This window comes from Callionymus lyra, chromosome 1 (genome assembly GCF_982586985.1).
Source record: "Callionymus lyra chromosome 1, fCalLyr1.hap1.1, whole genome shotgun sequence".
NCBI lineage: Eukaryota > Metazoa > Chordata > Actinopteri > Syngnathiformes > Callionymidae > Callionymus > Callionymus lyra.
In genome coordinates, this window is record NC_141818.1 from 42,026,986 (window position 1) to 42,044,072 (window position 17,087).

A 17,087-nucleotide genomic window follows, 5' to 3' on the forward strand; every position below is an offset into this window, starting at 1 on the left:
CTGCTTCGCCACAAAGCCTGGAAATGGGATTACGGGCCAGACGTGGAGGACTAGCACGGCTAATGCTGCGTCCCTTTGAGAGCTCGCTGGCACCGAGAGGGCGATACTGAGGGGCCAGATCGCTGAGGAGGAGGATGAACGAGGCCCCTAGACCCACTTATCGTTCAGACCGTCCGACGCATCTCCTCGTGTTCTCACGACTCTTTATCCGTGCAGGATTTTCCTTGATTTTCTGAGACTCCTGTGTTGTTCTCGGTGTTATCTTGACCTTTTAAGTATGTATTTTATTGAATATTGTTTTGATTGTTTAAGCGTTTTGTGACCCTGGTCTGGAAAAGCGCTATACAAATAAAAATTACTTACTTATTTACTATCAAAACTCAAATTCAATTTCTTCATCAGTTATTTTACGTTTTTTTATATTTTAAAAAGGCATATATTTTATATTTTAGTAAAACAAACAAGTTTCTTTTAACTCTTACAGTTTGGCAACAATCGTCGTAGCTCAAGGAAAACCCTGGCGATGACTGAGGACGAGAGGATACAGTCGACTCCAGCAGCTTTCAAAAGCCGACGTTCGGACATAATTTGTTTTGAAAACAAATGTTAGCAGTCTGTGAATTGTGTAAATATAAAGTACTTGATTGTTTCTACGTCTGTTTAATAGTTATATAATGGGTTATGTTTTAGTAATTTGCGAGTAAAATAATGTTGTTTTTTTTACAGTTTTCTTAGAGTTTACATGCAAATATTAACAGCGTTTATTACTATTTTTGTTAGTGTTGGATGCTAGATGGCAGCAGATACTACATCCTATTAAAATCCTGCGAGGTCCCGACAATGACTGGGGACGAGAGGATGCAATCGACTGATTTCTTGACTTATTTCGGTTTGAAAACAAATGAAAGCAGTTACGACTTCGTCAAGAGTCATGTTTTCTGTAAATACTGCAACACCAGAGTCAAGTACTGGACAAAACTACAAAAAATATCCTTGTTGCTACAGTATTACAATATGTATCACTGCCCCTCAGACTTAAACCCCAGTGGATTTCTTTCTAGACTTGACCTTCCTTACTCTCATTTGGCCTTTTCTTCCCTTTGAAAAAAGTATGAAAAAGGTAAATGGAAAAGAAACATTGACATTGACCAAAGTATTTGAAGGAATCCTTCACTCTTGCTCATGACCTTGAAATATACAGTCAAATGAATTCCTTTAGAAATAAAATGTTGATGAAAATGTCAGTTTTTGTTGTGGATCAGATCCTCCAACACTGAAATACTCACAGCTTCCCTCAAAACACTGGACTCGGTACGTAGAGACACCCATCACCATGGCAACAGGCAAAAAGAAAGTTTTATCGTCATCAATTGAAAATTTCCAAAATTGGTACCAACACTTTAACCTTTGTTTCGATACCGATCAAGACCTATTTCTCAAAGTGGGTCGAAGTTCTAAAAAAAATTCATTTTTTTAAATTACATTTAGTTCACATTTCTTTTTACGAAAGACGGAAATTTCTAATTATTTATTTCAATGCACTTTTTATTTAATTTTTTATAAATACTAGTGAAGGTCTGATGAAGCTTCATGAAGCAGTGTCATTTACTTATTTATTTCAGGGTCAAGGTGACCCGAAGGCCCCAAAAAAACAAATTTAACTGTTTGACCCAGAGGCAAAACAAGGGATAACACAATTACATTTGTTTTCGGAGCCTTCGGGTAACCTTGACCCTGAGATAACACAAGTAGTGATGGTCTGATGAAGCTTCATGAAGCAGTGTCATTATTTACAGAGTCCACTAGATGGCAGTCTCTGCACCATTTTCCTTTGTTTTGAACAACTGTTCTAATTAAACATCATTTTCAAACTGATGGCGCCACCTACTGACCTCTAAACAACATGACACTGCTTCATGAAGCTTCATCAACACATCACTGATCACTATAAATGTTCCATGTGTAGAACAATCCAATCGTTGTACGTTTTTAAGTTTCTGTCCGTTTCTTCACTTCCTGGTCTGATGATGCTTTACGATTGGTCGACATTGGTTAACGGCACATGGATCAGTATCTCCACTACCCAGAATGCACCATAAAAAAAGAGGAATGATTCATCCGTGGACATCATTAACCAAATAATTTTCTTTATTGAACAGAGACCTTCACACAGGTAACAAAACAGACGACTGATATGCTTGAAATGAAAAAGAAAAAAAACCCACATTTTATTGCACTTAAGTTATAAGAAAATAAAAATTCTAAGTGAATCAAAACAATACAACAATCCATTTCAGTTTTTTTCTGTGCGATTTTTTTTTCGTGTGTTTTATGTTTTTATTTTCCTCGGGCGGTTGAAACATGAAGTGAAATAAAACACTTGCAACGAATCTGATTCCTGAAACCAGATGATAAATTAACCAGAGGGAGAACACAACAGGAGAGCGAGATAAAGCGAGATTCTTTTTTTCTTTTTTTTTTTCTTCTTTAAACATACAGTGTTATAGCACTTTCACAGTTCAGCTTGAGTTGGTTTTTGTAGATCGAGACTATTTTTTTTTTTTGGATGGTTTTTGTTTTTTTGGCGACTTATCGTCGACCCTCCAGAGGAGGCGGAGGCCGGAGCAGAGACCCTTGTGATGGTCGACGGCCGCACACGGAAACGCTGAACTCTCACCCGCGTTGGTTTGTTGTTGTTGTTGTTGCCGGTTTGTACAGTTTTCCGAAGAACAGGCTGAAAAAAAAAAAAAGCTTTGTCCCCAGGAATGTGTTTACATGTCGCCCCGACTACACACTCACACACTCGCACACACACGACATCTCCTTGTACTCGGTCTGCCGGCGTCACGATCGCTTGGACGCTCTCCCTCCTCTCGGCCTCGTAGAGGCACGATTGGCTCAAGTTTTAGTGGCAAAAAAAACAAACCAAGAAAAGAAAAATGGGTGTAAATCTTTTGTTTCCCTCCAAACGTGTGGTTCGAATTTTGGATTCTTTTTTTTTTTTTTTCTCTTTGCCTGAGACTAAAACGTCGCAGTAAGTTTGTCTCTTTTCTTCATCTAGCAGCATGAACACAGTTTGGCCTCGGAGAGGAGGAGCGATACCGGACCTCCAGCAAAGACACTAAACCCCCCCCCTCGCCTCGCCTCGCACCCCCCCGTCTGACCCACAACCAAACATCTCGCTGATGTCTGGAGACCATGAAAGCGAGGGGAAGGCCAAAAGAAAAAACAAAACTCTAGTGACACAATGGCAGCGGACCGGAACCGTGCGGGATTAATACTGGGATCGGTTGCCGTCGGCAACTTCTTGAGAATAAACTGAAAGGAAAAACAAAACAAAAAAACCCAAAGAGCTTCACAGCTGTGACCAAATCAAACCTAACAAAACAACCAAGTGACGGTAAAACTGAAGAAGGCGAACGTCTCCTTCACGTAGAGCAGCTCTGAATGTCTCCCAGGTTCCCCACCTCTCGTCAGCCTCGTGAGTGTATCTGTGGGGGGCGCTGATGAGCAGGAGGGAGGGAGGGGGGGGGGTAATGTAGGGTATTCAAAAATAATATATCTCTGTACATCTTAACATCTCTTGTAATCAAGTCTCTGTACAAAACTGCCCTCGGATCGAGAGCCTTCAGTCGTCGGTCAAACCTTCATCTTTTTTTTTTTGTTTTGAAGCCGATCAATAGACTCCGCCCCCTTTTCCAGCACCGGTAGGCCGACGGGCGTCAGTAACATTTGCCCCACGCGAGGATGATGATGAGGATGATGATGGCGGTGGACCTCCGAGTGTCTCCCGCGCCACCGCTCACTTCAGGTCCACGTCGAAGTCCAGGACCAGCAGTTTGGTTTCCTCGGTGCCGTTCCGGCTGCCCACCGCGCACACCAGCTTGGTGTTGGAGGCCCGGATGCGCCAGACGACGCCGCCGCTGCCTCCGCTCTCCAGGGTCACCAGGTTGCGGATGAACTCGCCCGTCTTCAGGTCCCACAGTTTGACGGTTCCGTCGTCCGAGCTCGTGATGACAAAGTTCTTGTTGAATTGCAGGCACGTGACGGCGCTCTGGTGCTTGTGGGGACCTGAACACACCGGGAGACAAAACACCAGGTTTACCAGGAGCCGCCATGCTCTCTTAAGCTAATTAAAAAGAAAAAACGATTAAAAGGCTTCAAGCTGCAGCGAGAGAGACTGGTGTTGTGAGCAGACAAATGTTGAGCGAGCAGCAGTGAAGTTGAGCGTGTGTATGACGGCTAGAGCGCGCGTGTATAACTGGTTGAGTGTGCAGCAGAGTTAATTCGCAGAAAGAAAAAAAAATGAGTGTACAATAACCAAGACACACTCGTTCAATACGGTGGCAGTAATCTTACTCCATAGTCGTCCACCATGATGTGACGTGCGTCGCGAGTCCCACCCCGTGATGACGCAATGACGTATTTCCACCAACGGCGTGTCGGGTCAGAGTCATGAAAGTGTTTGTAAACAAGTCATGCACCAGGTAATGTACGGTAATACGGTAATAAAGATTCATCTGTCAGTTTCCATGACTACATTTTGACAGTCCTTTCACTGAAATAACCCTTATGAAAACATTTGTTGGAAATATAAATGATCAAGTCTGGTCCATTGAATATAGTTTTAATGTGGTGTAAGGAAGCTTGTTAAAGGCAAGAAGAAGCGACGGATGATGTCACGTCGAGCAGCAAAACTGGTGTGATTTTCTGTCATTTTCACAAACCCCTGCCTCTCCATCATTAGCACCAGAGCTGCTGCGCGGTTGCTTCGCGGCGCTGCTCATTTGGCGACCCAGTCAGCTGTTGCTCCATTGTCTCGTCATAACGACTAATGAATAGCGCAGACCGTCAGCTGACCTAATTATGTGACCCACAGAGACCCCGGCTAGTCGTGATCCCCGCATCCTCCCCCCTGGCTTTGTCTCATTCAACCCCCTTTTTCTGGCTCACGCCGGGGCTTCCTATTGTGTCTGCGGCGTGAATGTTCGCGGCGTTGGAATCGGGGGAATGAAGCCGTGGCAGGACTGTCGGGCGCGAATGCTGACCACTGTTAGTCCGACCCAGACGCCGTGGACTCTCTGACACTCGTAGATAAACGGGTCATTGAATATAAGCGATCGGATTTAATGTTTTTTTTAACGAAATTCCCGGTCTGTGCCATTGACAAGAAGATTAAGATCAACCTTTTATATCTGGAACACAAACTCATTGCTATGGAAGTTTAGCTGTGACGCCAGAATTTAACATTTCAAATGTTAAAACATTTATTTTTATTTTATTACCCAAAATGAATGCGTTTTTTTATTTATTATTTATATTAGATATAATAATTTCTAATCATTTCTAAATATTTTTTATTAAAATTCATAGCCTTTTAAATTCAATATAAAAATATAAGTTTTATAGTGTCAATTTAAAAGCATTTAATTTAAAAAGTGTATTTATTAAATCATTATAATTATAATATTGTGCTAAACAATAATAGTCTATCCGGAAACTATCAAATCCTAATTTAATTATTAAAAAAGCAAAGAAAAATCAACCTTTCAATTAATAATGGAATTCAGTTGTTGAAAAATATATAAATGCATGAAAAAAACCTTCAATAACAAATAAAATGTTAAATTCGATATTCTGGTGGCACCGAACTACTTCCTTACATTTAGAGCTTCCTGATTGGTCCTTCATTGCCATGTAATTATTAGACGGGATGCGGCTCACCTTGCAACGTCTGCAGACACTGGCCCGTCTTGATGTCCCAGATCTTGACGGTGGAGTCCGCGTTTCCCGAGACCAGGATATTGTCCTTGAGCTCCATCCCACTGGTGAGGGACTGATGCCCCGTGAGAGTGTGGATGCAGTTCCCCGTCTCCACGTCCCACACTCGTATCGAAGTGTCCAGCGAGCCGCTCACCACGTGGATGCCGTCGAACTGGAACACAAGGGGGGGGGAAACAAATCAGGCTTGCAAGTCATGTTTTAACGCTGCAGGTCCGAAGCCTGCGAAATGGATCGAAGTAGAACCGCTGACCTGCCGGCTGCCTCGGTTCTACAGTATTAACAAACTCCAGATTAAACTCATTGAAATAAATGGATTTCATTGATTCGTCAAAGCGTTTGTCCGGCAGCAGATTGCTTTTGAAATCCCGACGCCGCGCTGCAACACAAACCAATCTGTCGCTGCGGTGAGTGGCTGCGAGTGTGACGGAGTGATGTCACGCCGGGAAGGCGAGAGGAACATCTTGCAGGACGAGCGCTTCAGAATCTGACGCGTTGGACATTGACGATCGGGTGGATTAAGAAAACACAAATATCAAACTACTCATTTGGAAATCGACGTATCATTTTGGTTCAAAGTCAGAATAAAACAGGTGGAAAAAATGTCTTAAAATGAGATAAAAATGATAACACAGACCTATGATCTTTAATATAATCAAAAAGGTATTTCTGAATGATTCCAAAGTAGAAACAGTAGAAGCCTTAAATAAAGTTTTACGACGTGCACGGTCTCTGGTATAAACGGTTTTATTTAACCGGACAACTAAAAAAACACATTCTAATTGTAAATATAAAACCTTTTAAATTACACGAGCCTCTTAATGACAAGCTCACGAGCGAAGTGAAAATTCAGAAAAAGTCTTTCATCCCAAGTCCGTAAAGAAATTCGCAATTTTCGGTTGAACTTGATGAAGATGGACGCTTTATATTTTCTAAATTTTGATTTCAAATTAAATTTAAATATTATCATATAATCAAAAGTTTATATTCAAAAAAAAGATAATATTCTATAGAATCATTTAATTTTTTTATAATTAGCATGCAAAATGTTTTCGTTTGTTCATTTTTGAGTTGCAATTTAACATCAAGCCGCTAGATGGCAGCAGTCATTACATTCTGTGCAGATAAAGGAACAATGAAATTCTGCGAGATCCCAACGATGACTGAGGACAAGAGGATACAGATACAAGACAAATTTGATCAAGACTCGCGTGGTCTTTAAATTCTGCAACACCAGAGTCAAGTACTTAACAATTACTGAAATGAGATAAGTAAGAAAGCAAGTTAGTAAGTATGTAGTTGCTCCTACAGTATTGCAATATATCGTACAATTGTCCCTGTATCGTGATACATATTGTATCACCAGATTCTTTCCAATACACAGCCCTAATCAAATGTGGCCCTCGTCAAAACACCGCTTCTTTAAATGAACTATGGCATTTTCACAATATTACAGAATAACATTCCGGCTTTTATATATATATATATATATATATATATATATATATATATATATATGTATACACAAGTATGTGGTTTTGTGTGCAGCTCACCTGTAATGAATATACTCTGTTGGTGTGGCCCTGCAGCGTGTGAAGGCAGGTCTCCGTCTCGGGGTCCCACACTTTGACCATGAAGTCGTAGGCACCGCTGACCACCCGTCGACCATCGTACTGGACGCAGCGCACCGCCGCCACGTGGCCCATGAGGACGTGTAAACACTGACCGGTCTCGATGTCCCAAACCCGCAGCGTGGCGTCGCGGGAGCCGCTGACTACCCTGTAGAACCCAGAGACAATGTTTTTTTGTTTTTCACCAAATAATACAAATAAATAAACACGTCTCAACAGGCGGATTATGCAAGACGACACACACACGGAGCTGCTGTCAGGAGTAATGAGGCGCGGATCAACATCTTGTCACAAACACAGCCGCGTTTTAACTTGACGTGGTTGTCTTCGACTAACTGATGGCCTGAAGCTCCGGCTCGTCCCAAGAGCCAAAAAATAACCCCCTATATGTATAAAGCTTGGGAGTCGACGACCACTTCAGACCGAGTGCTGACTGATTACGTTTCTTCGACGACTCGTTACGATCCAAACATTGGTGAGAATGCATCACTTCTCCGATACTTCACGGCCTTCATAAAAAATGGCCCCCAGGCGCTCCGGAGACGGAAATCATCCGACGTTATTTACCGTCTGTCTGCTGCCTACAGAGTTTCCGCCGAGTGAGTAATGAAATTCTATAGAAAACCTTGGCGGAGCCTTGGGAGAGGAATGTGCTATTCCTCACCTCCTGGTCTCGGAGGTGTGACACGGAGTGAATGAGTGAGAAGCTATTCAAGATTGTCTCACAAGGGTCATTTGATACTAATCAGACCTCGTGTCGCGCCCTGAGGATCCGTGTCGTAAAACTGGAAATTATACAGTTTGTTGATAAAGAAAGGAATCAGTTGTATGTGAGTGAAGTAAGTCAGTGCCATTTGAATTATTGTCAATTGAATGTCTTTTAAAAAAAAAAAAAATCTTAGTATTAAAGTATTAAAATAGAACACATTCAAACTATGTTTTTTTTTTATGCATAGAGTTTGACATTTTAATTTTAATTTAAAAAAAAAAGTAAATTCAATATTTTTTATTTTGTAGCCTTTCAAATTCAATCTAAAAACGTTGGTCAAATATTGCCACCAGTCAATATTGAATGTTAAAGGCTACAAATAAAAAACACATAAAATACATTTCATAACAATGTAATTAAATTATTAAAATAAATAAAATTCAACATTTCAATATAGAAATTGTTAAATTCAATTATTCGAAAATCCTTTTTTAACAACAATATTTGAATAAAAAAAAGGAAAGTTTATTATAATAGTTGAAATGTTAGTTTCAACCATTAAATATTCGCACTGATATACTTCCATATATATCCCACATGATGACAGTCAGATGGAGTGAACGAATGCTCCTCCCATGATGCAACACTAATGGACTCAGGGACTCATTCATTCCTTGTGCTATTAGGCTGTTTAATTCTGAGTTTGGGGGCAGGATTTTTGAAAAAATGATATTCCATGTTAATCATCAAGACCTTTTTCTTTGATCCATGTTCTCTATCTTTAGATTTAGATTGTGTCATCTTGCACTTTCTTTTTATTGCACTTTGTTCTTGTTTTACGAATCCATCGTCTGTGATGCGGTATGCTGGAAAAACAATTTCCCGAGGGAGACCTGCAGGGGGATCAATATAATCCGTCTGCCTATCTATCGGTCCATCCATCCATCCGTCCATCCATCCACTAGTTAAGGAACCTTCATACCTTTTCTCGTGGAGGTGCATGCAGCGCACTGTTGAGGTATGTCCATAGAGGGTGTGGATACATTCTCCCGTCTCGGCGTTCCAGACCTTGAGTGTGCGATCTGTGGATCCGCTGATTATAATGTTGTCCCGCATCTGGGAAGACCATACTCCGCCGGTGTGGCCCACTAACGTCCGCAGACACTGCAAAGTTAGCAGAGGCGGTGTGAGAAGCCGCAGTGACATCCATTTAAGAAAAAAAAAGAAGAAAAAAAAAAAAGCCTAAGAACTTGCATATAAAAATCACTTTCACGATTTGTGTCCTACCCCGGAATGACCCGCTGCCTTCGGGGGCAGTGAAATGAAATGAAATGTTTAACCTTTAATGGTAAAAGCTCGGTTTTTTTTTATATCTGCTTCTGCTGCACTGGGACAGAGTCGCAGCTCTTGTAATTGCTTTTACTTATCTGCCAGAAGAGACGGCCTTTTCCCATACTTGGCGGACAGGATGACAACAGATTTCAATAGAGCGGCGCAGCCATTCATCCTCATTAGGGAGGCAAGATTAACTATTGATTACAGTAGCTGTGGACGTCCGTGTGATCAATTAAATCTTCACGAGCACTGTGTGACCATTATTATTATTATTATGGTCTTCCACATACTTGCGTGCTCGGCTCAGCATCAGGATCAGAAATCCCAACAGTAGCCCATCAGACTTGCATCTTTGTTATCATTTACCCTCCTTCTTCCAGCAACATAAGAGATCAATAAGTAAATAGTGCAAATTCCTATTCATCTTGCTCAAGGATGCCTTTTCTTAAAGACTGCAGCTCAGTGAATGAGCTTTTAAGAACAAGAGCGAGAGTGTGTGATTAAAGCCCACTCCAGCACTGCGTGGGAAGAGTGAAAATCTTAAATGAGAAGCTTAGTTGTTTTTTATCAGCCAGCAGAATAAACTGAAAGTACAGCAGCTTCAAGACCATACAGCACAATGATTCTTTTTTAATGAATCCATAATCGACTGAATGTATGCGGCTCCGACACTTTTGTCATTAATATTCTGGTTGAATTTTAGCAAAAAATCCTCATTTATTCTTTTGTTCTCCACAAAGTAAATCTCTAACTAAATGCAACAAAGCCATTGGCGGATCAAGATAGATCTATATCCACCTAAAACAGAAACTAATATGTTGATTTAGGTGTGTCGTTAATAGATGTTGGACTCTATTGTATCATCAGTGCCCGTTTGTACAAAACTCTTTTCATTTAAATATTTACATTAGAAAATGATTTCAAGCCCCGCCCACTGAAAACACTTTTCTGGGAGATTAAATCTTGTTTACCAAAACCACAATCACTCTACTGCGATTGGTCAAGCATCAAGGTTTGTCACCGCACATCCTCAATAATCAAATTCTCCACCTCCAAGGGACTCGTTGCATAAACAAAGTGTGGTGTGATTACAGCCGGCTGGAGGAGGAGTGAAGCCATTATTACGTCATAATGGACTCCGCTCTCGTAACCTCTCGTTCGCCCAGAGTTAAGTTATAACTTTAAAACATGAGACTTACTGCATCTTGGAGACATTTGAAACATGCGAGTGAGTCAAGAGAGTTGGGTTTTAACATTAGTTGACCTTTAAAAAGAGCCATTTGATTGGGTTTTTTTAAACAATGAGTCCTTTTTATTAAATACCCTTCTTGTCTCCATGTTGTCTTGGCATTTTAAAGTATGTATTTTTAACTGTGTATTATTTTGAATGTTTAAGTGCTTTGTGACCCTGGTCTGAGAAAAATGCTTTACAAATAATAATAACTTACTTACTTAAGTATTCCTGCTCAATGGTGCGAGATAGCAATACTGAAATTCAAAGTTATTTTTCAGTCTTTTCTGCTGCTCCTTTTAAGAAATACAAATATTTCAGACTCTATGAAACTTCTTTGCCCTCCATTTGGTCCGTTTAGTTTATTTCATTACGCAGAAAGGTCAAACTCAAAGAGTTTACAAGTATTGGCCTCTAAACGTAACCAGAGCTTTTAAGACGCGAGTCATCTGACAGGCCTCACCAAGGACGGGAACGACTCCGAGGCAGAAGAAATGAATCGAGAGGTTGTCTGCGCTCCTGGATTGATGACTGACATCATTCAAGAAGGATGGATCACAAAGACGTCTGCTGGGACTGAACGCCGTTACCTCACTTGAACAGACGGCAAGGTTTTGGATTCGTTTTAAAAGCTCAACTCTCAGCTACTCATGCAGAGTTCTTACCACCAATATAAATCTCATTAGCACGTCTGATCGGTCAAAGTTCACTTGAACACGACACACAAGTGATAATTGTCAGGACGCTCGCAGAGCAGAATCGACAGTAAATTGTATGAAAGTTAATACAAAAGCTGAAGTCTCTTGAGGCCAGTGGAATTAACTAGTTTCACTTGGAGGAAAGGTATTGTGTTACCAGTTCTCTTTTTTTCCTGTCAACAACATTTCTTTTATTTTTTTTAATGATTCAGACCATAGGTCTGAAAACTTTCAAACTAGATAATATTGTACAGATCCTTAATTTGACGAATACTCAACTCAGCAAAAAAATGTTGTAATGTTTACAGCTTTTATTATGTAGTTTAAAATAAAACATGCTTATTTCCCTTTTCAGAATATAAGCTGCTTATAAAATTAGCAAGTCAAAATGATCAACCTACTACAAAATCCGAAACCTGTATTCATTTATAAATATATTGATAGTAATACTTTACATGTGAACGTCGATGTCCCTTGAACCAAAGACATTTAAAACACCAGCCGTTTCACAAATGTCTTTTATAGGACCATGTAGTGTAATCACAATGTAGTTTTGCGGAATTAAATACAAAAACCAAAACATTAGACAACCAAATATATATGAAATTTAGATCAAAGACACAGATCTACGGCTGAAACCCCCTCCTCCCCAGTCTCAACGAAAAGAATGTGCCTCTGGTACTTACTTTAAGAGCCCTGGCTTAGTCAACACAACCAAAAAGAGATGTTCTATTGTATAAACCATTTATTAACTACTTATAGATTGTGCATTCATCAACAACAATGCCTTCGCGTTCAGGCGCCAGGGACTCTGACTCATCCTTCACATTATGCTTCTTGCAAACAAGAAGCCGCTGCAGCAGTAACTCGACATCCCGTCAACTTAAAATTCGTCGTGAGGCCAAGGAGAGCCACGGCTATAAGACGACCTTGGCACAGAACGCATTCAATGAAATGTTTATGATCACATCTCCAGAGTCAAGGTCAGCGATCGCAACAATAAAAAATAAAAAAAAGGAGAAAAATATGGAAACAAGTTGCATTGCACGAGCATCTTCTGATCACTACATGGGCAGCACACGGTTCTCTGAGAGCAACATAAGGCTGCAGTGCAAGTTGTGTTCAGTCGCAGCAGATTGACTTGTGAATACTAACACTGCCAGCGAACACAAGCCTCACAACAAGCTGGATTAACACTTGAATGTAAAAGCAGGAATTGAAATGGGAGCATTACTTAGCACGTAGCTAGCCAGAATCCACGCAGATACGGACAGACGTCTCACAGAAATTAAGCCTTGGCCCACTTGAAAGTCCTAGCCATGGAAATTGTTTGCTGGCTGGATTTTATTTGACCCATTTTGACTCGCTTTGATGATGCAAGCACATGAAAAAAAATGCTCGGTTTCACACCTTCTACCTTCTGTTATCATGTTGAGTGAAACAACTCAGTAGACCTTACTGACATGTGAGCAATACGAAGCCAGGGCACATATTTGATGATATATCCATCTATTTAAGCAATTTTAACTTAGAGTTAAACTCTATAATGACCAAGACTATGTTAATAGAGAAATATCTCAACAGTATTTGTGGTTGTTGTTTACAGTAACCATTCGCCATTTGACCCATCACTCCAAACACAGATTAAAAAATCAATGGATTATTCAGCCATTTTCTGTTTTAACGATGTTATTGCACTATTTGATGGATAGTTTTAACAACTACTTTCACTTTGGACGAGTTAATAACCGTGTTGTTCACTCACCTTCCCCGTTATCGCCGACCAAACTTTCAACGTGTTGTCATCCGAGCCGCTCACGATCCGGTTGCCACAGAATTGAAGACAAGTGATCACATGGTCATCGTGACCTTTCAGCACCTGTGAGTCAGGAAGAAAGTCAAGGAGCACAAGAGACGAGCATTAGATTTATGACAAACCAAACAGAATCGTTGTCTAACTCAGGACACGCCATGAATCATCGCATGGAGTCGGTCGGTATTTTTAACAGTTGCTGTGTGCGTAATCTTTATGTGCTGGGTCAAATAATTGCTGGCTCAGCAAACAAAGGGCTACGTTATGAATGCAAAGGAATGTGATTGGCATTAGGATTAAATCAAAGGTGCCTGTATAACCACTTTTTCTTGGCAACTAAAAGCACGGTGAGGGGGTGACGTGACAGATTGCAGGGGGTACCTTGGGTGATTTGAGGTCCCCTCTCCTCCAGTTAGTGTCTATTCTGTGCTGCCTGATGTAGGCACTCTTCCAGGGGCTGTGAGTAAAGCCGGGCTTGACGATTTTCCTCTTCTTAAGAGGCAGCGGCTCATCGATGCCTGTTTCGTGAGAGAAAGAAGCTGAGTGGACCAAGTATTGCTCTGACTCATCAACTTTTCAATGGAGGTACAAACAACAACATCACTGACGGCGGCGTCTGCATGTTCTGCGCCTGAAGTTTTTTTGCAAACACGCACCTTCTTCCCTGCATTTTTCCCTCCACAGCAAGTTGTCCTCGGCGAGGATGCGCCAGTAGCGACACGTCTGGGCAGCTTGGAGGAGGTCTTTCGGTTCCAGGAACGACAGCACATACAAAGCCAGCTGTTGACAGGGAAGAAGGGTGAGACTTTCATCAAAGCTTGTAAACACAAGGCACAGACGGACCCCATCATTCGAAATGACTACCTCTTTGAAAATTACTCGACCATGAAAACAAAAAAATGCAAAAAAGGGAGAAGAAACAACGGCGCCGCTAAAGCGTTGTTTAACAGTTATTCTGCCGAACTGACTGACAACTCAAAAGAGAAATTTATGCAGGAGTTTCCCCCGAAGCCAGTAATCCAGCAAAAACAGATTATTTGAACAAAGCTGGCAAATACAGACACAAAAACCATGCATAATGAGCATTTAGCTGGACCCTGGAGAATACGGCAGAATAAACAGTATAGTCTGTTAACATCTAATTCAAACATGGCAACATACATTTTGAGAGCGCACAAGAAAACGTTATGGATCGTCTTAGATTCATCCAATGATGAAGATTTCTACGCAGATGAAGAGTCGACTTTGCAAATAGGGTTATTCGAGATCTAATGCATGAGAAAGGTAAAACTAGCCTTCAATATGAAAAAAAAACGGATTGCATACAAGCTCCGACAGAGCATTAGATGGTGGAACCAGAGTTCGAGGCCTGTTTACAGGTTTGTTGTCGTATTTTGTCAATGTGTACCAGGAAAAAACAAAGCTGAGGTCACAGAGCACCAGGCGTGAAGCTTGTTAGTGTGAGAGCAGCACTGGTGGGCAAGGATGTGAAGGGGCTGTTGACACGCTGCAGTGTGACCCAGAAGAGAAGGTTCAAGGAACAGTGAGTAAGTAAGTAACAGAAGTAATCTATACCAGCTAAACCCACATGAAAGTCGGAAAAGAGCCGGTGGGATCTTTCGAAGGGGAACATAGAATGACGGTTAATGTCTGCCATGCAGGGTTTCTGAGTAATCCGTCTCATCTGAAGAGTAGTCACAGTGACTGTAGTTATTATTGTTGAGCGGCCTCCACTCTGTAGCTGCTCTGTTAGAAGCAGAGGACGGATTAGACGAGGGAGTCACAGAGCCGACGATATTAGAAAGGAAAAGAAAACCTTCAAAGTGAAAGAAAACGCCGCGAGGGACACAAAAAACACACACATGATGCCAACCCACGTTTGGATCAAGTGACTTGTGCGGTTCACAACTTGCAAAATATTGCCTCACACTTCTTCCCAATCACCATTTTTTCCCCCTTTTTTTTAATAAAATACTTATTTGATCCATGCTTTACAGCCGAATGATTACTATACAATCTGAGTGACAAGTGGGTATTAAAAGTGATTTAAATTCTCATCCGACAGTTCTGCACTTGTAAGCGTGTATCAGAAAATCCGAATGAAATCCAAAATCCGACATGGGAAAGGAGATATTAATTCATGTTCTGGAGACTCACCTCTTTGGGTAGCAATGAGATGAAGTCGCGTTGGAACTGCGGCTCGATCACCTGCATCATATGCTTCACTTGCGTGGGCTCACAGCTGTCAATCAACTCGTCCAGAGCCAGCAGCTTCTCTGGACCCGTCCAGCTCTGCAACGCAGAAGATGTCTCTTTTTCTTTTAATTGCACAACAATTCATTCTTTCTTGGTCAACACTCTTGAATGAAGGAGTAATTTAATCTTTTAAAATGTATCAACATATCATCTCAACAAACAAATATTAAAGTTATAGCTTCAGTGACATGAGTGTGTTTACATAGAATCTCTTAAGCGGCACAAACAAAAGACTGACTTATTTTGCTTGATGAACAAACCCATTAAATCCACCTGAACATCTCAGGTCTTTAACACCTCATAAGTGACTTTCACATCAGCAGGGATTTGCCCAAAGGCTGCTATACCGGCATTTTTAACCGGCAAACACCTGTAGACGGTTACAACACAGTGAATCTATCCTTTTAACAACTTCAAGGGCAATTTAAATATTTTGTTGAGCACTTCAAACATGTGATGTAAGCAACAGCTGCAGGTTTTAAATGACCGTAAATGATACTCGACAACTTAAAAAAGACAATACTAGCATTGCAAAACTTGTGATACATTTTTACTTTAAAATTCAAGCACCTTATCGTTACAGAATATGATGCAACGATTCCTAAAGATTCACTATTAACCGAGGTTTTTGATGACGGCTACAGGCTACGACTGGACCAGGAATGCACAGAATTTTGTTGACCCGCCAGATTAGTGCAGAACAAGCCTGAGGACTAATTTATATAATGACAACGTGCCAACAGTTTGACAGATGACATAATGAGGCACTAACGGAATCGGTACCAGTTAAAAAGAAAAATGCTAGAAAGTTGTAAATACACGAGTCTCTTCCGTCATGAGTAATGCAGTTTCTTTACAAGGTTTAATAGGAGCAATAAACTAAACTGTTGATCAACACTTAATAACCACATTCAGGAAATGCATTTACCATTTATGAGGTGTTGCTTTTTATTCAATAAAGTAAGGTGCTTTTATGACCAAAAGCTGCTCTGCAAGAGAAACTTTGAATTTACAAGCCAATTATGAACTTGTGAAACTTTGATTGTGCAGCAAACAAACATCCACGTGTTGCTTTTGAGTTTTATTTTACAGATGTATCTTAAGACAGTCAAGTGGGGTAACAAATAGGATATTAGAAAATATCAATATGGCGACGTGTTACCATAGACTTTTATGGTAAAGTGTGTGTAAATAAAACAGTTTGAGTTCCTTTACTTACTATGAATATACAATCACGCCAGGATCTATTTTATGTTGCAATAAAACTTCAGTCATTACATCCTCCAGAGCTAAAGCGACAATTAAATACCACAAGATCCTGGCCGTGAATGATGACCGGAGGATTAATTCGACTCCGGTAGATTTTACAGCTGATGTTTGTCCAATTTTTTGGTTTCAAAACAAATGAAAAGCAGCTACGACTACGTCACAAGTCATGTGGTCTGTAAATTCTGCAGCACCAGAATAAAGTACTCAGAAAATATATAGTTGTTCCTATAGTATCACCTTCCTGCTAATGCAAACCTCTAGTCCAAACCCTTTTATTTGGGTTCCAGTTCTTGGTCATATTTAGGCTTAATGCTGATGTTGCCGTGAGTACAAAATGATGGTCTTAAAAACAGATTCTTGGTCT

General features: G+C 40.7%; 1 protein-coding gene across 4 annotated transcripts in view; it reads right to left on the minus strand.

Annotated features, from left to right (window-relative positions):
• Positions 1-2,130: 2,130 nt before the first annotated feature.
• Positions 2,131-17,087, minus strand: part of fbxw7 (F-box and WD repeat domain containing 7) — a 56,337-nt gene continuing 41,380 nt past the window's right edge. For all 4 annotated transcript variants that reach the window (XM_087807913.1, XM_087807905.1, XM_087807928.1 and 1 more), the window contains 8 exons: positions 15,356-15,490; positions 13,855-13,978; positions 13,580-13,716; positions 13,151-13,264; positions 9,104-9,285; positions 7,335-7,560; positions 5,725-5,935; positions 2,131-4,071 (listed from right to left, as the gene is read on the minus strand). In XM_087807913.1, the coding sequence (XP_087664039.1) occupies positions 3,803-4,071; positions 5,725-5,935; positions 7,335-7,560; positions 9,104-9,285; positions 13,151-13,264; positions 13,580-13,716; positions 13,855-13,978; positions 15,356-15,490 (1,398 nt within the window). In that variant the 3' untranslated portion in view covers positions 2,131-3,802. The remainder of the gene's footprint in view (positions 4,072-5,724; positions 5,936-7,334; positions 7,561-9,103; positions 9,286-13,150; positions 13,265-13,579; positions 13,717-13,854; positions 13,979-15,355; positions 15,491-17,087) is intronic.